The sequence below is a fragment of the Chinchilla lanigera genome, unplaced genomic scaffold, assembly GCF_000276665.1.
Source record: "Chinchilla lanigera isolate Chin_1 unplaced genomic scaffold, ChiLan1.0 scaffold00009, whole genome shotgun sequence".
NCBI classification, from domain to species: domain Eukaryota; kingdom Metazoa; phylum Chordata; class Mammalia; order Rodentia; family Chinchillidae; genus Chinchilla; species Chinchilla lanigera.
Genome location: NW_004955410.1, coordinates 8,103,545 through 8,131,179, shown reverse-complemented (window position 1 = coordinate 8,131,179; position 27,635 = coordinate 8,103,545). Strand labels below are relative to the sequence as shown.

The 27,635-nt window shown below is 41.1% G+C and overlaps 2 protein-coding genes across 7 annotated transcripts in view; one reads left to right on the top strand and one right to left on the bottom strand.

Moving 5' to 3' along the window:
* Fbxl13 (F-box and leucine-rich repeat protein 13) overlaps positions 1-27,635 on the top strand; it is a 189,409-nt gene that overhangs the window by 71,647 nt on the left and 90,127 nt on the right. For all 5 annotated transcript variants that reach the window (XM_013510517.1, XM_013510515.1, XM_013510514.1 and 2 more), the window contains 2 exons: positions 21,684-21,736; positions 26,274-26,374. In XM_013510517.1, coding sequence (XP_013365971.1) covers positions 21,684-21,736; positions 26,274-26,374 — 154 coding nt within the window. The remainder of the gene's footprint in view (positions 1-21,683; positions 21,737-26,273; positions 26,375-27,635) is intronic.
* Positions 2,557-27,635, bottom strand: part of Lrrc17 (leucine rich repeat containing 17) — a 35,003-nt gene continuing 9,924 nt past the window's right edge. For both annotated transcript variants that reach the window (XM_013510520.1, XM_005377215.2), the window contains exons 2-4: positions 18,417-19,326; positions 6,776-6,931; positions 2,557-3,385 (exon numbers count right to left, since the gene is read on the bottom strand). In XM_013510520.1, the coding sequence (XP_013365974.1) occupies positions 2,988-3,385; positions 6,776-6,931; positions 18,417-19,191 (1,329 nt within the window). In that variant the 5' untranslated portion in view covers positions 19,192-19,326 and the 3' untranslated portion in view covers positions 2,557-2,987. The remainder of the gene's footprint in view (positions 3,386-6,775; positions 6,932-18,416; positions 19,327-27,635) is intronic.

Below are 27,635 nucleotides of genomic sequence, written 5' to 3'. Positions count from 1 at the left end.
TAGAAATTTAAAAAGGCAGATAACAGCACAGCTTTATAGACTTCAGGTAAGAAAATTCTCATTACTAGGTTGCTTCCATTTCTTGGAGCAGAAGACTTGTTCATATTTCTCAGAAATACACATGAGTTGTTCCAGGGTGTAAGCTCCACACCAGGGAATAGCTAATAAATGAAAAAATGGGGCTACATGAAGTTAAATATCTTTCCCCAAAAAACTGGCATTAGTTCAGAGAGAGCAGACTTAGGACTCAGGAGGCCTTAGGTTAGAGTAAGTCTTACTTACTTCAGAAGAATCAGAATCTTAGGTCTAGAAAGTGTTTTAAAAACCTGTTTTATCCAAACACCCAAGTGATAAACATATTTATTCAAATATGTATATCTCCAGATTGTCAAGTATATGTATTTTTTAATCTCCTGAACATAAGTTAAAAAGCAAGTTATTAGAGGAAGAAATTGGTCAGAGATGAAGCATCTACATAATTGTTCAGTTCATCATGGATCAACTAGATTCCTTGAAGAACTATGATACAGAGAAGGTACACATTTTAAGCTTGCAAAAATGTACTTCAACTAAGATCCTGAGAGAGACTCCAGCTGATTTACTTTTAGATGGTTTGGATTAATTTCTATTTGGATGTGTTCCAGAACTTTATTTCCAAATAAATCCTGGGATGATACTGAAAACAAAAATCAACCAACAATAAGGCGAGAAGATTACAAATGTAAGACCAGCCTGTGCTACAGAGTGAGACTCTGTCCCAAGGGAGGAAAAAAAAGTCAACTAATAAAACCCCCAAATAGCCTCCAAAAATTAAACCAGAGAACAACTTGGGCCCTTTCTCAGAATCAGACGAGATCTCCTCATGGTGTTCCAGAGTCCTTTCGTCCCTTGTGCAAGCCTCCTTTCTCCTACTGAGGTCATACTGGGCTTTCTTCATCACCGAATCTTGGCTGCTTCTGGTCCCAAATCATTAACGTTCCACTCTGAGGCTTATGAACAATAATACGTGAATTTGTTACATCTCTCTGGTAACACTTCAGTTTCAACAGCTATCTTGTAATGCCTCATGGTGAAGAATGTGGGATTTGCATTGGAAACCTGTTGCCCATTGGTGCAATGGGCAGTGTGGTTAGAAGCTCATGGTCCAGAGTCACCTCCATAACCTCTGGCTCTGGCCGTTCTTCAGCTTCCTAGTCTCTTGGTTTCCTATACATATTAATAGAGACTTACATGCCTTGGGCCAAAGATGTTCTCCTGCTAGCTGCTCTCGCGGGTATTTCTGGGGAGAAAGATTTAACCTTCCTGGTACTTACGGCTCTTTGGGGATTTGGATCTGGAAGTTTTAATGGCAGGCATCCAAGGCCGAGAGTAACTTCACAGTGGCCCACAGCCCTGTTCAGGAGAAGGGGTTCAGGTGGATCGGAACCTGGCTCTGCCACCTACCTGCCCTGAGCTTTGTCCACGTTACCTCATCTATAGAGCACAGATAACACCTCCTTGTTTGGAGGGATCCTGTGGAAATTACAAGTGGAACATGTGAAACTCATAGCATAGTGCCCCACATGTAGTAGTTGTTTGAAAAGTGCTCAGGACTGTTTATAATATAACATCATATTCCATGTTTTGGGAATTTGCACAAGTGTCTATCACATAATACCAGTCGCTAACCTTTGTAGGAACACAAAAAATGAAAATGTATTCAACTCACGGTGAAAAAGGAATCTGTATAAAAGGGGAAAATTAGTATTTTACTACATATATATTTCTTTTCACCTTATTTTTCTCTCCGTGTAGAATACAACCAGCTATCAAAATGCAAGCTGATAGTATCAGAGATTTAAATGCTGCACGCATGTCTTCATTTTCTGATCATCTATTTCTCTAGAGGAGCTAATTTTAACTTGCAAGTCTTTAGGGATTATCTTGGATATCACTACTCCCTTGGTTGCCTTGGTTGCCTCTTATTGCTTTATTTTTCTTTTGCCACCAGCCCAAATTCTGACCCCTAAATCCTAATTTTATGCTTTGTTTCATGGTCCTTGTCACATTAGCTTTGCAGGAAATGTTGTGCCCTTCACTAAAAACAGGTGGCTTTCTGAACGCTGCTCATAAAAGATAACAAAAACCCCAATGTTATTTCACATTCACTAGTGTTTATACCTCTTCAGGGCTCATAATTCACACCACCTACATCTGCATCCCAGAGTCCATCTTCCGACCAGTTTCCATTAATATATATATATATATATGTATATATATATATATATTTTTTTTTTTTTTCTGGTACCGGGAATCAAACTCACGACCTTACGCTTGCCAGGCAGGCGCTGTGCTGCTGAGCTAAATCCCCAGCCCCCAGTTTCCATTAATATAATGCTCATACTCTTATTTCTTATTGTAACAATTCTCTCCAGGTTTGGCTTGTCAGTTTTTTGCAAGGGTCCCAAAGAGTGAGAATTTGGGTATAATAGGGCTGCATATTAAAATGTATTGAAATTGGAAATGGAGATCTGTTTTGTGCATAAATTGACTTACTGAATAAAAGCAAGCAGTGGACAGGAGGAAGGAATGACATTTTATTATGATTAAGCATTTGTATCTTTTCATTTTGAGCATCTTTGCATAGGTACAAAGAGCTATTGAAAGGCATATAAAAATGCACCAAGTTTTTTTCAAAAAGCAGTAGAAACATTTATACAGGACATTATGAAATCTTAATGCCACCATTAGGACCCAGGTCCTGCAGGTCACCAGTGTGGAATCACGTATCTCCAAAAGTTGCTCCACGAACAGGTAAGCAAGCAAGATGGGAGTATTCCCTTGATTACTATAATTATCACAACATAATAACAATTATAAAACAATTAAAGAAAGCTTCCTGTAGCTGGACCCTGCATAAATAAACAACACAGTCAAAATGTAAACATACAGTTTTCTGACACCAGTATACTAACACAAAACTAGTTACAGCCGGAACACTTTCTAAGTTATCCCACTATAGTGATCCTAACACTTTGTTTCTTTGCGGTATGATCCCTCTGTACTTTTTCCCACTCTTCATCTTCTGTGTCCTGGTCAAATGTCTCAGGGTATGCTGGTAACTTGTCTTTGGGGCATTCTTCATAGTAACTGCGAACGTATTTTCCCACAGACCACCCTTTGTATTCTTCGGGCACTTTACATTCCAGGCCACTATAATGGACGTTGTAGTGGTGCTTTAACCAGTAGTAGAGGTAGTGAATGTTGTAGTCACATCTCCAGGGGTTATCTCGGAGCCACAAGAGTTTCAGAAAATACAAGTCTTCTAATACTCCATAGTCAAAGTTTTGCAGACTGTTGTTTGATAGATCGAGCTCTTCTAAGTGTGTGAGCCCTAAAAAGGCAGCTAGAAAATATTTATTAAACCAATGAGTAATTGAGTCAATGCAATTGTTCAAAGTAAGAAACTAAGAAACCTAATTCTTCCTGTTGGAAATAGTGAAGGAAGGGATCTTCCTTCTCTCCTTTTTCTCAGAGCATTTACTTTAGAATACGTGTAAAATCCTTTTGAAGACCAGATAGGCCGCTTGTCACCTTTATACCCAGGAATGCCTTTCTCAAGGACCCGGGAGCCATCTCTTTGAAACCTAAGCTTCCAAGGAGATAGCACCCTTGTCTGGCAGCTTCTGTGCAGGGCAGGAGCCTCAGTTTGGTGCGGTCTTGCTTCCACTTGCAACGCTACCTTCTGTCAAAAGACTGAATTGGGTTTTTTATAGATACAGGCGATTAGCTATTCCAGACATTCATCCCACTAATCCGGTAAGCTGGGATGAGCTGTGTGTGATAAAATGCATTGTCAAGTGTTTTACTTGAGAACTTGTCACTGTCTATCCTGAAATTGTGTGTGCAATGGGTGGTATCTGTTGGATTATACAAGGGGCAAGGGTCCTTCTGTGTCTGCATTCTGCTAGTCACTGCCTGGGGCATTGTGCATCCGTTCTGGTGTAACACTTATTTCTCTACTGCCTTTGTGGAAAGGAACTCTGGGTTGGCAGATTTTGATTTTAATGAAAATTTCCCACGGTTTATGTGCTTGAATGCAAAATTTCTGAAGCATTTTTATTTAAGTAAAACTGTTCTATTGATTAGGTTGCCTAAAATACAATATTTTATTTGAAATATCAGTTTTAAGTTAGCTATTAAAAATGTTTTCTTACTGGAAAGATGCCACAAAAAACCACCTTTTTGCAGTTTAGGTAGATACTATTCCTCTACAGTCCAAAAACAATTTCTATCAATGTTGTGAAAACATCTGGTTTGGTTTGGCAAGCTATGGTAGCTATCATCTTTGAATCCACATGTACTTTTTTTTTTGGAGAATAGGTAATTAGAATAACTATTACACATGTAACAAAATAAAACAACAAAAAGGTTTTTTTTCACCTTTCTCCCAAGAGCAAAGAAATTGGCACCTCTATTATTCCTACTTTAGTTGATATGTACTGACTGGATATCCCAAAATTTACAGGTTAATTCAGATTTCAAGTATTTTATTTTTATTTTAAATGTTTTCTCATTGCTGTTTTAAAATATTCTCATTAGACCATACTAGCCTTATTATGAATTTGGAAAATATGTGGACATGCCAGTACCATTAACTATTTTTGTATTATCTGTACTCTGACAAAACCCATAATTCACCCTAAAAAGAAAACTTTCTATTTTGGTGCAGAGCAGTGGCTTGGAGAGGGGGAGGGAACAGAAGGTCAGCCCTTGGGATGACAGTTCTGAAAATACTGCATTTTTTTCCTATTTGCTAAAATTCTGTGAGTCAGTGATCTCACAAGCTATTCTTAAGAACAATTCAGCCCTTCAGATTGGAAGCATGTGTAAACTTTCCTAATTTTTTTTGAAAACGCTATCGTTGTTATTTAAGCCACACATGTATGTATGCAGGCACTTGGGAAAGCTAGTTTTCATGTTGCTTAAAGGAGGTGAACCCCCTACTAGGGTGACTTTTTTTCCCCTTTTCTGCTTTATGCCTGGCATTTTATGAGATTGTTTATATGTTTTAAACTCTGGTAACTCTTACTGAACTTGCATACTTACCAGCATAAATCTTTATGGTCAGTCTACTTTGACAGTGTTTCATCCTGAAGACCCTGACATATATAGTAGGTCTTTTATTTTTAAACTCCTTCACATTATTTTTCCTTAAGTGCTGAGACACTTTTTTTGTTCCAGAAGACATTCTCCAAAAAGCGTCTGGCATTTGGTAGGTGCTCAATACACATTCGATAATGTAGGAAATATTTCCTCAGACTGAACTGAACAAATGGAAAAAAAAGTTCCACTGCTGATAACAAGGACCAGGTTAAATGTTAGCAAGGAAGATGCACTGGGTGAACAGCGTTAAAGGGTCCCAAGCACAGAAAAGAGATCCTTGCAATTATGTGGATACCATAACTGATGAGGGAAAAATAGCCTGGAAGTAAATCAAATCCATTTTGCAACTACTATCTAGATCTTTCATCTTTTATTTTTCTCTGTGTTCTTTACCTCCCTTTACTTCTGTTGTAATTACGATATTCTTGCATATTATCACTGCTTTAATACATTTAGTTTAGACTATATAATTGCTAACATCTTCGTTTCTTCTAGAGAGAGCTCTAAAACTTGTCTACATACTTTTGATCATTGGTAAGCTACGGCTTTGGACAACAGCATCAGAAGAAAATTAAACACTTGTTCAGGGACCTGGGCAGTTTCAAACTTATTCTAAACAAGTTAGGGCTTAATGAATAGCAGATAAAATGCCAAATTTGAATGTCCACATAAAAATCATATACATTTAATATATTATTGATGGCTTGCCATAATTCCTAATTTTTTTTTTTTTTTGTCGTTTTGAGACAGGGTCTCTCTATGCAGTTCAGGCTGGCCTTGAGCTCATTTTGTAGCCCAGGCTGGTCTCGAACTTGCAACGATCCTCCTGCCTCAGCCCCCTGAGTGCTGGGATTACAGGTGTGCATTATAATGCCCATAGTTCCTATTTTCAAAAAGTCTATTCCATAGAAAAGTTTGAGTCCTTGTGCGGAGTGAATAAATATTTCCCAGCACTATTCCGTCAGCGTTCCGTGTGTGCAGGGTCTATGTGTGTGGATTCAGCCAACCATGCGTCTGTACCAAATGTGTACTGTGCTGCAGTCTTTTTTCTTGTCATTATCCCCTAAACAATCCAGTGTAACAACTACCCACATACATTTGCATTGTTTTAAATGGTATAACTAACCTTGACATGATTTAAAGTACAGGGGAGGATTGCATAGGCTCTATGCAAATACTGTGCCATTTTATATAAGGGACTTGAGCATCTATGGATTTTGGTATGAGTCCTACAGCCACTCCCTTGTGAATACCAATGGACAACTGTCTAGAATCACATACTTCATAAAGCAACAATTTGGTCTGGTGGGGTTGCACACAGTAATCATAGCACTCAAGAGGCTGAGGCAGGAGGAACACCAGCCTAGGCTACATAGTGAGTTCAAAGCCAACCTGAGCTATCAGTGAGAGCTGTATCTCCAAAACAAACAAATAAAAGCAACATTTCTCTAAGTGCTAAACAAATCTGCCTTAAGTGCTGTGCTTCATTAAAACTTATATTCTTAAATTATTTAGTTTGGTTTCATTTCTTTCTTTTTAAAACTAAATCATGTTTATTATAAATGTGGCCGTAAGAGGAAAGTCACAGACCACCCATCATCCACTTAAGGGGCTGCTTGGTGGCGCTTACCAGGATCTATGAATTCAATGCCGTTGCTGCTGAGGTTCAATTTCTTAAGCTCATGAACATCTTCAAATTCCTTGGGCCGAAGCTGGTTGATTTTATTGTATGACAAGTCGAGCTTAACGATATCTGGAGGGATGTTGGTTGGAACTTTCTTCAACTCTGGAGAAATCAACGGTATTTAGATTATCATGCTCTCCTCACCCCCATTTTCTCTTTGCTCTTCCGTGTATGTGGCTAAGAATAAGCTTTCAGAGACAAGGGGTAGAGGAGACCTCAAGCTAAATGCGAACAAGCCTTGCTGTGTGTGGAGTCCCACCCATGCTCCCGGGATAGGGCGCATCGCACCTAGCGGGCAGGACTCACTCCTCGTGGAGCTGTTCAGAGCAACTCCCTAGATGCAGAAGGAGGAAACCGGGGGCCGAGTGGCGGGTGGTACAGCTCAGGTGGCCGAGACATTCAGGGAAGCCTTGGGACTCAGTCCTTGCTGCCCAGGAGAGTCACTGAGGGAAGTTTTGAAAACCTATGAATCAAACAACTGCAAGTGTGTCTGCTCTCATATGTTTCCCTCCCCCGAGGAGTTAATTGTGGCTTTTCTGTTGCATCTTCATTTTAAGAATCTTGTTATGCTCCCTCAGCTAACAGATAAGTCAGGTTTCTTCAATGTAAAGACCAAACAAAGCCAGGTGTAGTTGGGTGCACCTGTAATCCCAGCACTTTGGGAGGCTGAGGCAGGAGAATCACAAATTCAAGCCCACCCTGGGCAATTTAGTGAGACACCTCCCCTCCCCGCTCAAAATAAAAAAAATCAAAACAGAGCAGGTGGTGTAGCTAGTGTGAAGGTCTTGGGTTCAGTCCCCAGTACCACACACACACACACACACACACACACACAGCTGTTGACCTTCATAATCTCAAGCTCTAACAACTATCCCCTCCGGTCCTCGGGAGAAACATTTGAAGACCCTCAGTGAACACCTGATACTGCAGATAGTACTGACCCCTATGCACACCGTGTTTTTTCCTATACAACACCCCTATAATAAAATTTAATTTGTACGGTAGGCACCGTAAGGAGCAACAACACCTGGTAATAAACTAGAACATTTCATTATTAACAGTGTGCTGTGATAAAAGTTACTTAAAACTTTGATTTGCTTTGTAATTTTCAACTTAATATTCTTGGATCCTGTCTGACTGCATGTAACTGAACTCACAGAAAGCAAAAGTTCAGATACAGGAAGACACTGTATCTTCTCTTTTCCTTGGATGCTAAAATTCAAGAGAGAGGAGTCCTGACTCATAGCCCCTGTGTGATCTTCAGCCGCTTGCTCCTGAATCCTTGTGGTGTAGTTTATATTCCACAACTTGCTGACTCTTCCCGGTACAGCAGTGCCTGACGGACAGCTCAGGACCAGGGATAAAGGCAATGGCAAAACGACCCCTGGTGATGATGATGATGGTAACAACAACAGCATCAATAGTGGTGATCAGTGAAAAGCCCCGGAAAAGGAGCCCTGGTTATTTGTTCAAAGGCAATAGGAAATCAAGGCTTGTCTAATTTTATCTTTTACTATTTATGTTTAAATCTTTACGCTTTTCAAAAAATGAAAGCTGTATTTCTTTTCTATTTTAAAGCAATGTTTGCCCTCTCTTTTAATCTTTAGCAAAATATTCTAAAGAGATCTTACTCAATTTTAATTAGGGTGAGAAAGGCCTGTGGAGAGAAACAAACCTGTTCCCAAGAAGGAAAATCAGAAGCAACAATAAAATGTCCCAATTAATCGACATTTGAGAAGTAGCATGACCCAGTGGCTTTCTGAAGAAACAGAAAGTCTTAGAACTGGGAACTGTAAAATATGTCCATGAAAGGTGGTATCCATGCACCCATAATGCCACTTTTCAAACAGAATAAATTGAATTGTGGATAATTCCTACCAAATACTAATTTTTTAAAACCTGGAATTGATGCATGTTCTAATTATAGTCATAATGACTTGGCTTAGTTTTTTGTTTTTTTTTTTTACTGACTCCAAATCTATGGTCTTTAATATGATGGTATTGGAAGTTCCTTCTTTAATTTATGCTGTTGAATTTGCTTTCCCTTCTTGATGGGCTCTTAATATCTTCATCTTTATTGCTCCTGTTCCAGGTTCTCTAATAAACTTTAAGTGGCAAAGCCCCTATGAGCTAAGGTCCATTATTACCTCATCTTACAGAAGAGGAAACTGAGGCACAGAGAGGTCAGGTAACTGGGCAGTGACTTAAACAGACAGGCTGTCCCCAGAGCTTATATTTTCAATGACTGTGCTCTGCTGCTGGTCCCTGTTACCCTTCTGCTTCATTTACACTGCCCAACTGCCTAGAAGCCTCAGGCTAGACATATTCAGATAAGAAGATGTGGAAGAGAAATTAGATGGAGTCAGTATATTGGGGCCACCATGAGACCTTTCTGGCCCCAGATTTAAAATGACATCTCCTTATTGTCAAAGGAGTAACAACAGTAACAATAATAATTACTACTGCTTCTACTTTCTGTTTCTCAGTGGTAGTTATCACCACCAGAATCTATATTTTATTGATTTTTTTCTAGTTTTGTTCCTCTTCTTCCTTGGAAGGTCATAAGGGAGGCTTAGAATAGTGCCTAAAATATCACAAAGTCAGTAATCAGTGTTGTGTGGTAGACAGCTTCTAAAATGGCGGCCAGTGACCCCTACTACTGAGGGCTCGTGCCCTTGCGTACGCTTCTCCTTCGAGTGTGGGCTGAACCTAGTGACTTGCTGTTAACCCACAGAATGCAGACAGTGTCACGGGATGTCACTTCTGTGATATTAAGTTACAAGAGATTGTGGCCTTCATCTTGCTAGCAGGTCTCTCTTTCTTTGGCTTTGATGAAGCAAGCTGCCATGTGAAAGAGGTCCCCATGGCAAGGAGTTAAAGGTGGCCAGCAGCCTGCAGGAAGCTGAGGTCCTCATTCCCACAGCCAGGAGCACATGAATCCTCCAGAACCCACACATGCTGGGAAGAGGGTCCTACCCCAGTTAAGCCTTCTAGTGTGATCCCAGGCCTAGTCAACACGTTGACTGAGCCTTGGGAGAGATCACGAAGCAGAGGACCGAGCCAAGCCACCTCTGGTTTCCTGACCCCACAGAAAGTGAGATACGTATCTTAACTGCCAAGTTAAGGGGTAGTTTGTTATGTAGCAATAGATAATTAATAAATGATAAATATTAAGAGCTCACTAAACATTGAGTATAGTGATTCAGAAATATCAAGGCTTATAATAAAAGTGCTTGAAATTCAGAGGTGATATTATTCCTGTCTTCTGGTAAGACATTATTCTATTTGGTCTAGAGTGGCGTCTGCCAACACACTGAAAGAAGACAAATTTTAAGAATTCAGTTTATTATAATGTTGTATCAATGCAGTGATCCTCGCTTTAGGAAGCATGATCCTTCCACGAGAGCTGTATTGTCTTAGGCACTCCATTTAAACAAGATAGAGATCCTAGCCATATTTGAAAACCACCAACATCTGAAGTCTCAGGACAAACAGAAAAATACTATGTTGACATTTAGAGCTTGAAATAATTATTGAGAATAGCTGTAGCACCTTATGGGAGGCTTGAGTTTTATTTCTAAATACCCAGGATCCCACCTCCTCCCACTTCCTCAACTGTTACCACATTGGCCCAAGTCACCGTCACTTCTTGTCTGGCTTATTTCAGTGGTGTGCTAAGCCCATGGGATCCTGCAGACACGTATCCACACCATGTCACTTTTCCACATGGAGGAATCCTCTAGTGGTTTCCCATCTCACCATGAATAAAACCCAGCATCCTCACTGAGGCCCCGGAAAGACATTATGGGTATGCTACCATCGTCAGCACTTCTTGGGTTCTGGAAGCAGCCTGTTTATCAGAACTTGCTTGCTGAACCCACATCTGCTGGCCTAGACACGAGGATGGATGACAGAGCAACCACTGTGGGACAAACTCAAGTGGGTTAACCACAAATAAATGGGTAGAAAAAGATGACTGTAAGAGCACCCTAAGGAGCAATGTAGGAGGCCTCTGGATGCAGGAGAAAGAGTATGAACTGCAGAACCAGCTTTGGGATTGTCAGCAGCAGCCCTGGATAAAAATTGGATCCACAAGTCATACCAAGAAATGCAAACCAAAGCCCTTACTGGTATGGCTTAGAAGGAAACATAGGAAAATCTTTTATGTTGTATTGATGAGTAAAAATAAATCGTTAGTTTTTTACCTTAGAATGTGAATGAGAATGGCAAATAGTGATGTAAAATATGTTTGCCTTTGATGAAGAATATATAAATACATATTTCTTTAGGCTGGAAATCACATGTCATCAATGTTCCATTTCTAGACCAGGCACCACATGGTGATCACATTTCATTTTGCTGCCCAAAATTCTTAATAATGCCTCCACAAATAACACATTTGCAAGATCATCACCCACTACTAGCCCTGCCCCTCCCCCAACCAAACTGCACTGACTTTGAGGAGGAAATAGGAAAATTGCTCCCTGTAATTTCCCCATTTAGTGGACTGTCATGGTTGTCAGCAACTCAGAATTGGAAGGCTTGGAAGTCATAGTGAGGCATAAGTGTCTATGTTTATTACAAATAAAAAATTCTGAAGCTGTTGGTTAAGCCAAGGACAAAATTGTGCCCTTGCTGTTAAGAGGCAGCTGGGGACAATTTACCTACATAATTCTCCACTGCCTGACTTCAGAAGTAAAAATTGTAAGTTATTCTGGTAAATGTGAAGCTAAAACCAGTCAAAAATTTTGCTTTTATGTGTTCTTGGCAAATCCGTTTCCCTCAATGTGGCATAAACGCGCCTTTCAATTAGTCCCACATCTTATTCCTTTTGGGAGACTAAGTTCTGTTGGCAAAGTGCCTGCCTCTCCGTGAATAAAGCTGTTATTTTTTTTCTTGGTGTCAGATGTTTAAGGTAAAAATAGCGATCCTTGTGGTTGAATTGGCATACACTAGGTACCCCACGGACACCAATGACTCATAGAAAGTCAGTTGAGAAAGGCTCAGTTCCTGAGAGAGGAATCTGGATTGCAGGTTCTCTCTATGTGATTGTGTGCAGGATATTCTTGTACAGAGCGCGGGGGCAGGATTCAGTACTGGGAAGCAGCACACAGGAGGCATTAATAAAGCCTTCTTGCCTAATAGATACATCCAGAATTTTAAAGGACAAATGGCATTATGTGGTAGTCAGTGGCTTAAAAACTGAATTATTGACTGCCTGTGTGACCTTTGGAGGGCAACTTAACTTCTCTATATCTTGGTTTTATCATTTATGAGGATAATATCAGTACTCTTTTAGGGTTGTAAGGAATAAATGCTAATGCATGTAAACCGCTATGTCTCGTGGCCACAGAGCGTTTAGAGATGATGGCTCTTGCTCATTAATGCCACCACTAGTTCTTCTCATGCTGGCAAGGTATAGGCTGCTTTAGAGCCTGTCTCATGTCTAGCATATGGGGCACAATAATCAAAAGTATTTACTACACTTAGCAGGAAGCTAGCAATGGACATTGCTGAGTATTTGTTTTTAGTATTGGCATTTGTTACCCATTTATAGACCAGAATAAGGAAAATGAGAGCAGACTGAATTCAGGTTTGCATACTTGAATTCAGTAAGAAGTTTTTTATTTTTATTTTTTAAAGGTTGCTTAAATTACGGCATTAAAAAATCAAAGGCAGCTCCATCACTATCAGCAACTTAAAAGACATAGTCCTGGGCCAGGAAAGACTAAAGGACATTTAAGCAATAGCTTTGCCTTTAAGTTTGCAGGAATTAGCAATATCAAAACATGAAAAATAAATGATCAAATGAATCAGTAGGTTTCTATAAGCTACAACAAAAGCCAATTACATTGATAAAAACAGAACACTGCTCTTCCTTTTATAATCTATAGCATTGGTTCTGCCCAGAAAGAGTGTGGGAGAGAGGGAGATGGAGAGAAGATTTTTAACAAGTACAAGGGGTTAAGAGGAATAACTTCTAGTGTCCTGTAGCACAATAGAGTTACTGTGTTTGACAACACTTAATTGTATACATCAAAATAGCCAGTAGAGAGGAGTTTTGAATGCTCCCAAAGCAAAAAAAAAAAAAAAAAAGAAAAGATAAATGTCTGATATGACAGATATACCAATTACCCTGATCTGATCACTATATATTATACAGTGGACCCTCGAGTTATGACCAGCCTCACATGGGAAAAACTTGAGTTACTACTGGAATTTTAGGTTTAACTTGCAACCAAAGTCATGAGTTACAACCCAAATGCTGGCCACTTGTGCACCTGCAAACAAAGACCCTCAATGCCAGAAAAACATATGTAACTGTACATAAGCATGAATTTGAGCCCAGATGTGCATGTTTGGGGATGTGATTTCAGTCAGTGTTTTATATAATTGCTGTGATTACTGCTATCAAAATGGCTCCCAAAAAAGCTAGAAAAGAAGCTAAGGAAGGAAGGGAAGGTGAAGAATGCAATCATAATGAAAAAGAAGAAGGGAATTGTGGAGAAATATGGCAGTGGCATTTGTGTGACTGATCTGGCTAATATATACAGCATGTCAAAATCCACTATCTTGGCAATCTTACAGAGGAAAGATTTATATAAGGAAGCTAGTGTTGCTAAAGGTGTTACTCAAATTAGCAAGTCACAGTCAACAGTGTTAAACAAGATAGAAAGGCTATTATTAGTGTGGATGAAAAAAAAAGGGAGATGGCAGGTTATAGCCTGAGTCTATAATTTGTGAAAAAGCTAGGGCTATACATGTAGCTCTCATAAAGGATAATCCACCAATGAGTGATAATGGTGAAACATTTTGTCCCAGTAAGGGGTGGCTTCACAATTTTAAAGCAAGAACTAGTGTTCATCATGTAACTGGGCATGGTGAAGCAGCCAGTGCTAATAAAAAGCCTGCTGGAAATTATATATATTACTTTGAAATGATGACACAGAGAAATGGCTTTTGCTCTCATCAAATTTTCTACTGTGATGTAGAAAAATTTTCTGGAAGAAAATGCCCAGGAGAATATACATTACCCAAGAAGAAAAGAAAATGCCAGGTCACAAGCCTATAAAGCATAGACTAACCTTATTGCTAGGTACCACTGTGAGTGGTGACCTCAAGATAAAGCCTCTCTTGATTTATCACTCTGAGACCCCTAGAATGTTCATAAAACATAGTCATGAAGAATAGGTTAGGGCCCATGTGGAGATCTAATGAAAAAGCCTGGGTAACGAGAGTACTTTTTCTAGAGTGGATCAAGGAGACTTTATGTCCTACTGTTAAGAAATATCTAGAGGACAAAGGTTTACCACTCAAGGCTCTCCTCATCATGGACAATGCTCCTGCTCACCTGCAAGATTTAGAAGAATTGGCTGAAGAATTCCCATGTCTCTCAGTCAAGTTCCTCCCCGCTAATACAACTCCTCTACTGCAGCCTATGGACCAGCAGGTCATAGCAAACTTTAAGGAGCTTTACACGAAGGACCTGTTCCTGAAGTGGTTCTAGAGGGTCTCAGATACAGATTTAAATCTTAAAGAGTTCTGGAAGGAACATTATAACATCCTTTCCTGTGTGGGCTTAATTGAGAAATCCTGGGTCAATGTCTCTGTAAAGACACTGAGATCTGCCTGGAAAAAGATGTGGCCTAGAATTATATGGTAGAGAGATTTCGAGGGCTGTGTAGAGGAGCCTGAGCCTTCAAATGACCCTGTGGTTGATGACACCATCACTATAGCAGAGTCCATAGGCTTGAAGGTAGACAGTGGTTAATGTTGAGGAACTGGTGGACGAGTTGTCTATAGAGGAATTTCAGGAACTTCTGACTGAGCAGCAGAGATTGGAAGCTGAGAGGCTTTCTGAAGAGGTGGAGTATTAACAGTCAGTGCAGCAGAGTTCTTCTGAAATAAAGGAAACCCTGAAAAAATGGACAGAGCTACAAACATCTGTAGAGAAGACCCACCCAGATAGAAAAAGCCAATTGTTGCATTCACTCACTTAATGACAATGTCATGTCATACTACAGAACAGTGTTAAAGAAAAGACAGAAACACAACCTTAGATCAGTTTTTTGTTTTGAGAAGGTTGAGACTAGTGAGCCAGAAGCAGGTCCTAGCGAGCTGCAGACTCTCCCAGGGAGAGAAAGGACACCGACGCCGGAGAGCCAGAGTCCTGATGTTCTTCCAAACAGTAACCACCTTCCATTTCACCCTCCCTTCTGTCAGGTCAAAGATGTCAACTTGAATGGTGAGTACAGTATGAAAGTGTTGCTAATAATCTAGGCACATTTTATAATTTTTTGTGACTACACTAGGAAAATTATTGGTGTTTTGTTTTTTTTTTTTTTTTTTTTTTGGTTTTTCTCCGGTACCGGGAACCTAACTCACGACCTTGCGCTTGCCAGGCAGGCGCTTTGCCGCTGAGCTAAATCCCCAGCCCCTATTGGTGTTTCTGATACATTGTGCACATACTATTGGAGACCCTTTCTGGCGCCAGCTGTCCAGGACCCCTGCAGTCCCCGATCTCCTGCTCAGAGTTACAGTGCACAGTGCACAACAGGAAAGAAAAAGAAAGAGACAAGAATCTCATGAAAATAGGGTTCTGGGACAAGAAAATAGGGTTCTGGGATGATCAGTGTTCTCTGGGAACAATGACCCAGAATCTCCCACTAGCCACCGTTTTATTTAACCCCCACAGGGGGAGGGGTACAGGGCCTTTCCTGGAATAGTGTAGAAGCAGTGGTTGAATGGGCAGTTTTAACATCATAAGGGTAACAAGCTAAGGGTCCTCCCCACACCTGGGCACTGATCTCCCAGTATTGTCCTCGGCAGACTTCATCTTGCTCTGTGAGCTGCACTGACAGGAAGAAAGTGGGATTTCCACACTCCCAAGCTGGCCCACAAGGCAGGGCAACGAGGCCTCCCCTTCCTGACAGATTCTATATCAGTTTATCATTCGTGGTCCCTAACATTATACACCTCTTTTTATTATGAAAAGGTTAGTGAAGGGGTGCTTTAGGAGGCTTGGAATGCATTATGGGTATTTCCATGATTTCTTATGGGAAAAATAGTCTTGCCTTGCAACCAACTTGATTTATAGCTACCCCTTGCGAATGAATTGAGCTCGTAGGTCAAGGGTCCACTGTATAGTATTTTGAAACAGCACACTATACCCCATAATATGTATATTTACTAGGTGTGAATTAAAAACAAAAAAAAAAATAGATATTTAAAAATGAAAGTACAGGCTCTGAAGTAGAGTTACTAACATTTAGGGGAACTCAAGTTGTCCTTTAAGGCCTGACCTAATATTTTATGTACTGAAAAGTTTGTACACTTTATTTATATTGCATTCTTATAAATTATATATAAAGGCAGAGGAGGATGAATTTATGGATTGTGGAAAGTTGTGCTTATTAATTATTTGAGAAAAGAAAGTAATAATTATAGCTGATGTTCAACCAATCAAAACATTTATGGGCTGGGCATGGTGGTGCATGCCTGTAATCCCAGCTCGGGAGAGGCTGAGGCAGAAGGATTGCAAGGCCAGCCTGGGCTACATAGTGAGTTCAAGACTATCCTGAACTATGTTGCAAGATCTTATCTCAAAAAAACCAAAAACATTTTTATGGAGAAAACCACAAAAGCAGAAATAGGGTCATTGAGGGACAGGAACAGGCCAAGAGTGAAAAGGAAGAGAGATTCTTTGCTGCAGTCTCTCTTAGAGCACAATGCAGGCTGACTGTAGAAGTCTTAAGGCATTTCTCTCAGATCATTAATGGACTCAATCCTTTTTAATTTCCTCTTCAGCCTCTGATGTGGAGAGGGCAAATTTACTCAAACTTGATGGTGGAACATTGGTAGTATCAAGTATTCTCATTCATGTTTAGGATAATCACTTAGTATTTGTTTTAAAAATATATAATTTCAGTTTTTGATCTAAGTGTCACAAAGGAAACCCTAGAAAACATGCCTTTTAGCACAAAGTCCTAGGTATTCACCGTAACATCAAGGAGATTCCACCCCACCTTGCCTCCGAGACACTGCATGTATCAAGTCCTCTGGAGTTTGCCAGTGCTCGCTGGTTGAGGTAGCGGCTTATTTGGACATGGTCAGTTAATTCTGGGAGATAACAGTGGGAATCTCATAGGCACCAAGTGAGGCATACCAGGGTTCAAGTCTTAGTTTTGCTGCTTACCTGTGAGATCTGGGCCTGGACCTCCATGGGCCTTGTTCTCCTCCTCTAGATATGGGATACTGCTACCATTCTAAGGTAGTGATCGGACAGTAGATAGCACAGGAGGTTTTCAGTTATGAGTATTTTCTTTCAAATTCAGAGGAGCCCAGCATGGCGTGCCTCCAGTTATGAGGCATAACTGCTCCATGCTGCACTGAATTATATCCAGTTCCCAGGGTGGCTGAACAGACCTCTATGTGCCATGGTGTTGCCTTCTACTACACGCCATCTTCAGAGTTAGGAAGAGAGAGGCAAGGCTGATCCGTGACTTTGCTGAAAAATGACAAGCGTACCTCTGGCCAAGGTGCCTGATTTCTCTACAGTAACAAATTCCTGACTTCCATTTTCTTGAAAGGGTCCTCTAGGGTTCTTTTAACCTTCCCTTTTGTTTGCTCTTAAAGAAATAAAACAAAGCAAAACTTCCCAAAGTAAATAGAAGGGATGATACCATGCTCTATAATGACTCTAATTCAATGACATCTGGCTTTAACTTAATGTTACAAATTACTAAACCATGCCAAAAATGACTTCTATAGACACTGCCACATGGCTTGCTGTTGTGGAGTAGATGAGCAGTTTGGGGACCATGCTTGGATAGCATCTGTCTTTGCTAATATCTCAAGAGTACTATGAAAATCTCCCATCTTTTTCTCATTCAAGGGCTTTATTCTATATGTTCAAATCCTGCATAGCACTAGAGCAACATTGTGTGAGGTGGAAAACCCCATAAGGATTTACAGAAAATAGGTTATATTCTAGAAGGATTTCCTCAGTCTTGTAGTTCTTGGTTTCAATGTTTTAAATTTAGTTCTTTAAATTTTTTTTTTTTGGTCTTGATTTGGATAACTCGGGAGCAACCAAGCTGTAGGATGCTAGCAGGTGTTTATTAAAACCCTGGGACAAAGTGATTGAAATAGAGAAGTGCATTACTATACCTCTTGGCTCTATCTCCAAGTGCTCCCTCCTGTCCTGCTCTGCGGATGCTTTTCCGTCTCCTAACAGGTGCGCCATGGTTCACCTTTACAGCTGTAAGTAAGGCCTGGGAAGCGTTTGCACTTGTTTCCATACCCACTGCTTTATCTACATAAATTAAATTGGATTTCCGATTAAAGGGATCCCTTACAGCCACAGCTTGTATTGGGCAAGTGATTAGGACCTAAATAGCAGCCCCTGCTGGGGATACTTCCTTCCTCCACTGTCCCCTAATCACCAACCAGAAAAGCTTGTCCCTGAGGAAATGTTTCTGGTGGAGGAGACAGAACTCCCAAGGCATGATGGGATGCAGGGAGAGTATTAAGACTCACAAGTGTTTCTAACAGCTCACGAAAGAGAAGACTTAAGAAACACACAAACCTTTCCTTTTGCAGTCCAGTGTTTGTATGGGGAACACATAATTGTGGCACAGAGTTGAGTCAGCCTCAGGCCTGATGACCGGGGGTCTCCCTGACACTTGGGGTCTTGGGTCTAGTTGCTCTTTTTCATCTTCATTACACAACTCTTCGGATTTAAGCTGCAGCAGTTTTTTATTTTTTAGTGCTTGTGGGCTTTCACACTTAGCATAGTTCCCCAAATTTCGGTTCCTTGGAATCTGCAACATGGAAACGAGCGTTTCTATCTCGCAGGTGCACTGCCAGGGGTTGTCATAGAGACGCAGGTAGCTCAAGAGAGGCATATAGATGAACACTTCCTCTGTCAAGACTTTGATCTGGTTGTGCTGCAGTAAGAGTGTGGTGAGTTTGTTTAAACCGAAGAATGCCTCGCTCTCGATTTTGGAGATCTCGTTCTGCTGCAGATCCAGGCTCTTTAGCTTTTTAAACTTGGCAAACATGTTGCTCTTTAATATGCGGATCTTGTTTCTTGCTAACAGCATGTGCAGCAGGTCTTGAGGCCAGGCAGGAAGCACATAAACTAATTTTCTTTCCTGACAGTCTAAGTATTTCTCGTGGAGATAGGTGTACACATCACAGGGGTGGCCTGGCGCGTAGCGTTTGACAGGGTGGGAGCTCCTCCGGCCCCCCGCTGCCCGCCCGTAGATGGCACGGCTTCTGGCACCGCCTGGGTTGGCCCTGCGCAGCAGCTCTGCGGCTCTGCAGAAGCACAGCAGTAGGACGAGGGTGACCGCGCGCATCCTGACATCCAGCTGGCCCTGATTCCTGGGTGTGACAGACGGAGTCAAGAAAGTATGCCTTTGAAATCCAAGGTTGGACAATCTTAACTAACGCAGTTCGGGAACAGTAAGACCCAGCTGGGGTATGTAGAGTCCCTAGGTTGGAATAAGAAACAAGTATTAAAAGTTGAAGACCACTGGGAGCATGGTGTGTGACAGAAACAGCAGCTTGTTTTTAGGCAAAGGCCTGGTTTAAAAAGGTGCTCGCAGAACAGTGGTGTAGGAGCGCCTTGTCCTCTTGCCGCCTGGTGGATTGGCACCCGTTGGGGCCCTGAGTTTGAGTGCACTCTCACCTGCCTGCGTGGTTATGTGACCCCCGCTGTTCTTCACCTCATCTCTTGCCTGCAAAATGGGACCAGGGCAACTGAGAGTCGGACTTGAGCGTGTATCCCCCGAGCTTAGTTCTCCTGTCCTTCCTCGCCCAGTCAGCAGTCAGGTTCTATGGCTCCTGCATGCTCAGACAAGATGGCGCTGTGTTTGTCATCTCCCACACACCAGGGCTCAAATGTCACCTTCTCAGGGAAGCCTTGTCCTTAAGGGGTTATTTAAAATTGCACCCCCTCCCCCTGGCCAGGCGCTCCTTGTTTTATTTTTCACCATAGAACTTATCAGCATCTGTCAAAGTAGATGTTTTAGTTCTTTTATATGCTGTTTCCTCTAACTAGAAAATAAATTCCCTAAAGGAAAGGATTTTTGTCTGTTTTGCTCATTACTGTATTTCCTCGATAAATGTTGAATGTATGAACTGTGCTCATGTAAGTATTCTATTTCATAGCATCCATCTCATAGACTAGCTTATATTGTTTTGGGAATGTGTTGTTTTCTCGTCTTACTGGTGACTTCCAAGAGCTGTACGTTTTTAAGAACTGTGTTTTCATTTTTTCAAATTCTGAAAGTATTTCTGGTTTGCATTTATCATTTAGGACATAGTCCACTCTTGGCAAAGGAAGAGATGTTCAGAATGGATTTATAACTAGTAACACGTCTGTTGTTGTTAGTGTGGGACTGCGTGGTTATGAGCTTCAGATGTGCTTTCTATTCATTATAGCAGTTCAAGTGCCAGGACCACCCTGGCCTGCAGCTTTCCTGCTTTGTGGGGTCTCCACCCCACCTAGAATGCCTCCCCCTGTTTTCCTCAAGAGTCTCCCAGGCACTGGTTTGTGTGTCTGCTCCCAGCGGCTCCCAGGCCTCTGATTGTGTAACGCTTTGCCATCTGGCTGTGTACATGCCTCGTCTCCTTTGAAGGCTCATACGCTGTGCAGTGGCCTCTGGTCTCAGAGCTAATCGGGATTAAGCCTTTCCAACCCTTCACTTTTATGCCTGCAGTTTGTTGTAAGCTGTCTGTACATTGTCTAATATAACCTAAAAAAACATAATGAATAGTTTGTGTATTATTATGCGTGCTGAAGATTTGGAGGAGAGTGTGTCTGTGTCTGCAATTTACGTTCAAATGTGTAAAAAAACTAAGATGAGATGAAGAATGGATTCAAAAATGGATGGGTGGGGGTGCGTGTGATAAAGCAAATTCAATAAAATATAAATTGTAATCCAGATGGTGGCGATAGGGGTATTAATTGTGCAATTCTTATACATTCTGTGTATATTTGAAAAATTTCATAATAAAATGTTAAAAAAGAAAAAAGTATGCACAAAAAGTAAGTTTATTTTCTTCCTAGTTTCTCTAGTATTTCTCTGTTTCCCTTCTTCCTCAAACATAATAATTACATAAATATAATTTTTGAAGTCAAAATATGAGGTGGGATCAAAAAAGTGTTTAAATTTTTAAAAAAATTATTACAGTAAAAGGCACGTTGCCATGAATCCCCCTCAAACACTCCCCTTGCTTCAAATACACTTTCTTATTATTATTGCCATTTCTGAAGCGGTTCTGGAAGTCCTTTTATGCATTCTTAGTTGCACTGTCATGGCCGCCTGGATGTCTTGAATTGATTGAAAACATGTACCTTTTATGACTATTTTGACATTGGGAAAGAGCAGAAGTTGTACAGTGCTGGATCTGGTCGATGAATAAAGTGGATAAGGACACGCCATAATGCTTTTATGAGACTGCCTTTCTGTTGGATGGCACTCAGCACATTGGCCATAGTTTTGATCACTCCTTATAATGACACTTGTGAAAGAGGACTTGCAGAAGTGCTTCAGAAAATGGCGAGAATGATGGGATATCTGTATTCAGAGTAAGGGGGATTAATGTCAATGTGTCTTTTACTGTAGTAACAATTTTTAAATTTAAAAATTTATAGCCTTTTTTATCACCCCTTGAAATTGTTTTCATGGGAAGAGAAATCTGTATATTTATTAAGGAACATAGTACTTGCCAAGGTTTCTGTTTATTTGCCAGTGAATATATCACCTTGAATAGAAGGTGGAAAAAACTTAAATTTAAACATTGGTAATATGTTGCTTAGTAATATGTAACTTGTTTGATTTAGGCCACTGCAAAAACTTGCAAGAGCTGAATGTCTCTGACTGCCCCACACTCACAGTGAGTATAAGCAGCTTTTTTAAACTGTTGTTTCTATAAATGCAGACTTCCTACACTGAAAAGCCAGTATGCAGAGGGCATGCCTGTGCGGACCTTGAAGGTTGAAAGTGGAAAAAAGCAAACCGTACTGTGCATTGGCACGAAATTTGAGCCAAATTATACAGTGCTGTTGTATAGATACATGCTCAGTGTTGGAGCTCCTGCCAACTGGAACTCTTTGATGGTTACACAGGATGGACTGTATTTATAGTGCATGTACAGATGAGACAGGAAAACTGGGTCGCAGCAGAGACGACAGGCTCATTTTAATGGTTTTCATGGCTACCAATAGCTGTCTTAGAGAAGATGGAGATGAACATATATCTCTGTGCCTCCTGCCTGGCCCCTGTCCCCCTGTTTTCCCTCTGCTCCAATTTGTCTTCTAATCTGTGAGCACATGCTACTCTCTAACAGATCCGACCCCTTCAGTCCCACCAACTACACACTCCTGTTCTCTCCTGGATAAAATCAAAGCACTTAACATTCCCTTCTTAACATTCCAGTGGTCGCGCCTGTGTTTCCTTTCCAGCCCTGTCTCGTCCCCCACTCCGATGTGCACAGGACGTTTCAGCAGTTGCAGGCTGCTGAGTGTTCCTCGCTGCACACACCGAACTGCTCCTTGCACTTTCACTCTCGCTTGTGCTCGGAATGCTCTTTCCCTTTGTCGTTAAGCAGTGCTTTTCTTTTTGCCCATCTCCAAGGTTTACTTTCCCCATCACTTCCTCTACTAGAACACCAGGGCTGGGTTCCCCATGCTCCTCTGAGCCCCTAACTATAGTGCTTCTGACTCCACTGACTCAAAAGACCAAAGGGCAGGGGCCATGTCTTATTCTCCGTGACAGTCGTAGCACACAGCGCAGATTTTGGTACGTAGGACTTTTTCAGTGGCGTGTAAGGAATGCCTCTGGTGGAGAAGCCTGGTAGACAATGGACCACATTGGCTAGGACTGGACATTCTACCTTGAATGAACACCTATGTATGAATTGTGGTTAACCTTATAAGAGTTACAAGGTCAACCTAGAGAGAGAGTGTGAGAGGAGGACTCATATCCCAGCACATACACTCTTGAGGAGCCCTACACACTGGGATATTACGTTTACCCAAAGTGCATAATGTAATAGTTTTTGGTACATTCACAGGGTTGTGCAACCATCACTGCAGCTAATTTCAGAACATGCTGCCCGTGGAACCCCCTCCCTCCCTGTAGCACTCACCTCCTGCTCCAGTTACCCCTCATTTTCTCCCAACGCCTAGTCCCTTGCTGTTCTGTTTACTTTCTGTCAGGACTGATTGTCCCTCTCCTAAGTTACATCTATTCTATCTGTGCTTCAGCACTTACATTTTTTTATTGTACTTAAGTTTACATACATAGCTACTCTTTTAGAATTAAAAGCTCTTTGAAAATCTGCCTTTAGTAATTTTTTCCACAAAACGTATCCTCCCGTTTTCACAGCACAACGTTTTTCTAAAGGACAGACATAAATAAATATGTATATAAAAACATGGGAACCCTCAGAACTTGTCCACTCCTTACCCCAGTCAAGCGTTTGATGGGTTGCTTGGCGTAGGGATTGAAAATAGTGGTCTGGTTTCTGTCCACCGTACTACAGAGAATGGCTTTAGATTAAGTCAGCTAAGTGTCCTCCCAGCGGCAGATAGTTTAACATAAACAAGCTGCTTCATGTTCAGAAGTGCCTCTAAGAGATAGAGGAATAGACACATCAAAAACCACTTTGGAGGAAAAATGTTCTACCAGTTATACTTTCTCCACCCACAAAGTGAACATGGGCTCCTCCCGTAAGAGATTTAAAATCTTCTCACTATACTCTCCACATGTCTGCTGTGACTATAATAAGTTGTCTTATCAAGTGGACTTGTTCTTTCTGTGGATATTTTTAGCACTTAGTGTATTAAAGACATTCTGATAGGTGTTGGGGGAATTTTTAAATAAATTAGTTTTCATGCAGTCCTTGCCCTCACAGAGAGCTTCAGTTTGAACCTGATTTTAATAGATCATTTCTTTGAATTTTGGTTTTCTAGTAGTAAAGCCAAAGCAATGCATCTGTATTGAATTTATGAGCATCAGAGTCTTGTTCATTTTGGAGTCTTTGGAGGGCTCATCATCTTCGTTAGCTACATTTTATTATTACTTTGCTCTTTGGGACGTAGACTGGGAGACAGGCTTTCATTGAAGGAGCTGGGTGACATTCATTCAAAGAGCTTTGACTTCTAAGTTTGTCTTATGAAATGTACTACATGCAGGAGGATTTGTGTACTGTGCACCATGGACAAATTCATAAACAATTCTGCACCAAGCGGCTTTTGCATTTATGTGTTTCAGTATTTGGGGATTGCACCTTGAGCTCTTCAATACTGAGAACAAAGTGATATGAATGGGTTCATGTGTCCAGGCTCCCAGAAGGGAAAGTGCAGAGAATGGATCTCACCTTGGTGCAAAGTCAGCTTCCCGTGGTACACAGAGTGTACCCTGTCCTCTGCTCCTCACACTTTTTCTTCTCTGTGACTGCCCCTTTCCCGGCGAATACGCCACCTCTTCCTCCTCTCCTTGCTCTGTTTTATTTGCCCAAGTCTTTCAAAAAGGGCACAATCACTTTGATACCTGATTGGCACACTGAACTTTTCTTCATGCTTTTAAAAATATGTTTTATTGCTGCCTATTAATTTTACAAAATATTGAGGCTCAACATGGTGTTTTGATACATGAATATAACATATTTTGATCATATTCATCCCCCAGTACCCTCCCTTGTACTTTATTCCTGCTAATATTATTCCTTTCCTCTTATCTAGTAAAAGTCTCCCTCACAGTGAGCATTTTAAAACATACTTATATGTCTATATTGAACTACACTGTCAAGCATTACGATTCTTCTCCCCATTCTTTTTGGGAAAGCTGTCCCACCAGTATACACCTTAGGTATACGTACATGTTCAAATCATCTGCTTTGGTGATGCAGTATCTGGAAAGTTCCTGGCAGCTCGCTGGCATGGTGAGAGTGCGGGGCTCCTCAAGGCCCTGTGTGTTACCCCTGTGGCACCAGTTTGTAGACTCTCCCTGTCTCCGACCCGATGAGATCTGCAGCTTTACACAGACACTTGTTCCATCTCAGGTACGGCTTGCTGCCTGGACATCGACCAGTTCCTTCCTGAGTGTGACAGAGGCCCTGATCTGTTGACTTTGTTGTTTGAACTATCCATGAATACTGGAAATGGTGAGGGAAGGAATGCTAAACTGATCATGATCCTGCTGAACCTCACTTTTGCCGACTGCACTGAGCTGCCAGTGTTTCACCACATCTCCTAGCCTAGGGATGATTTACCTCTGCCAGCCAGAGACGCTGCGGTTGCTCTTTGCAGAACTGATGTACCGCAGTGTCAAACATTGTAGGTCCTTAAATATTTAAAACTGGCCAACCTGTTGGTGTTCTTGGGGAGAATCAACAACCATCATTAAATGAATAAAAATCTGCTATTGCTTAATTTTCTGTAGTTAATCCATATGAGATATAGCTCATTTTACAATCAAAGCTTGAAGTTCATCTGGTCTTACAAATTTCAAGTTAGGGCCAGTGCTTGAAATCACTGCTTTTCTCTCTATCATATCATTCTCTCTCTCTCTTTCTCTCTCTCTTTCTCTCCCTCCCTCTTCCCCTTTTATTTTTTTGATACTGATGCTTGAAACCAGATTGTTAGCTCTGACTACATCACCAGTCCTTTTCAGAATGTTTTTTAAAATTTTGAGGTAATATCTCCCTGAGTTGTAAAATTGCTGAGGCTGAGTTCAAACTTAGAACCCTCCTGCCTCTGCCTCCTAGAGTTCTGGGGTTACAGGTATGTCCCTCCACCTGGCTCCCAGTCATACCACCAACAGTGAATTTCATGCCCAACTTGTATATACCCTATATTTTTTGTCAGGCTTTCTCAAACTTACCATAACTTTGGTGAAAACCTGTTTAGCTCTTTTAACATATTAGTATCAGAACCACAGAATTTAACTGCACAGACACACAAACCTATATATAATACATACGTGTAAATAAGGACTCATTTCTGATGAAGGTCAATTGTTGAGAGCATTTACTATTCTTGTCTTACAGAATAATTTCGCCAAGCTTTAAAATGGGTCAGTTTTAGTCACTTTCTTGCACCCAAAAGAGTCACCAGGGTTTGACACTTTAATACTTTCACTCCAATGTCCTATCACAGAATGGAGCTTAGGAGGCATCACCTACTGAAGAAATGCCATTGTGATGGAATGGGACTGTTGTTTCCAAAGAAAGGGAAAAACAAGGGAGGAACGAAGCTTCAGAGAAAACTAGTATCTTTGACTTGAATGATTACCAAAAACTGCAAAGAGACCAAGTCTTGCATATACTGTCCTATTTTCTGGGCCAGGAAGAGAGAGGTTATAGAGATCATGGAGAAATTGCCAAGCCTGTTAGAGCTGATGCGATTCTTCCCCTGTTTCTTATGCAGGATGACTTAATGAGACACATTTCCGAGGGTTGCCCCGGAATCCTGTATCTCAACCTCTCTAACACGGCCATCACCAACAGGACGATGCGACTCCTGCCCAGGTAATGCTTGCCTTACTCATCCTACGCTGAGGACAGTTGTGCTCCTCTATGCTCGGGCTCCTTCTGGCGTGCCCCAAAGGCAACGCTCTTTTTGCCCACACCCTGTCACTGTGGCAGTTTGGTCATTGGTCTTGCACCCTGGCCAGTTTTCTGTCACTCTTGTAGCCATGTGCCCAGCAGCTTGAGTTAGACTTTACCTGTCTCTTCCTGGTCCCCCTTCCTGGGCTTTGGAGCCTGGCACCTAAACTCTAGCCTGGTGTCTGGGACCTCACTGTAGCAGAACCCCAACATACCTCGCTGCTTTGACCACCACTGACCCTAATGCCTGTTACTACTCTCTGGGTTTCTGTTGAGACCCACCACTTCCAGGGAACCAGGCACTTTGGTTTTTGGCTGTTCATGGCCTTCTGACGTGCTCAGGCATGAATGTTGCTTCTCTCTAGCCAGGACTCCCTGGGAGAAGGGACAGAGGAATGTGGCAGTGGACAGAACATTCCAGTATTATAGAAATACTAATAAAGAAGAATATACAGTCATATTGGGAGTCAAATTTGAATTTGGGAAAACATTTCTGAAACTGTTGTGCAAGAATGAGCTATTTTTGAGAATATAACTTTTTTTTTGAGCTCCTTTGAAAAATAACAGGAACAAAACTTAGCAAAGCCAAAACAGTGAGAATTCTAGGTGCTTAATTTTCTTTATCTCCTGGTTCTAACCATTTTCCACAAACACACATCAAAAGAGTGGCCCCATATTTTCTGTTTATTACATTAATTGAAGTTGTGTTTTATTTGGTGAAATCTATGCAAGCTTCTTTTGAAATTTCTTCTGAAACATTTAAACAGAATCTCCCCCCTCCCCACTAGCCATTTAATAGCATTTACTTATTTTTTCTCTTGTTTGTTTTATTACTCAAGTATATAATCAACCTAGAATGCATTTTTGTAGATGAATGAAGCAGTGATCTAAGCTAGTGGTCAACAAACTATGGCCCATGTGGCCCAAGGTCTGATTTTATGTGGTCCACCAGCCAGGAATAGCTTTCCATTTTCAGAGCTGTTAAATAGCCAGTCAGTTGTCCAGCATCACTAACTAACAAAAACATTTATCAAATGATAGGTGATTCTTCCATACATCTTTAAAATTCTCATACAGGCAATGAATACTTAAAATTCATCACTTTCTAATATTTCTCTGCATGTTACTTTATCTGCGTTCTTGAGGTTATTTATGTTTACTGTGTCACTCTGATGAAATGCTT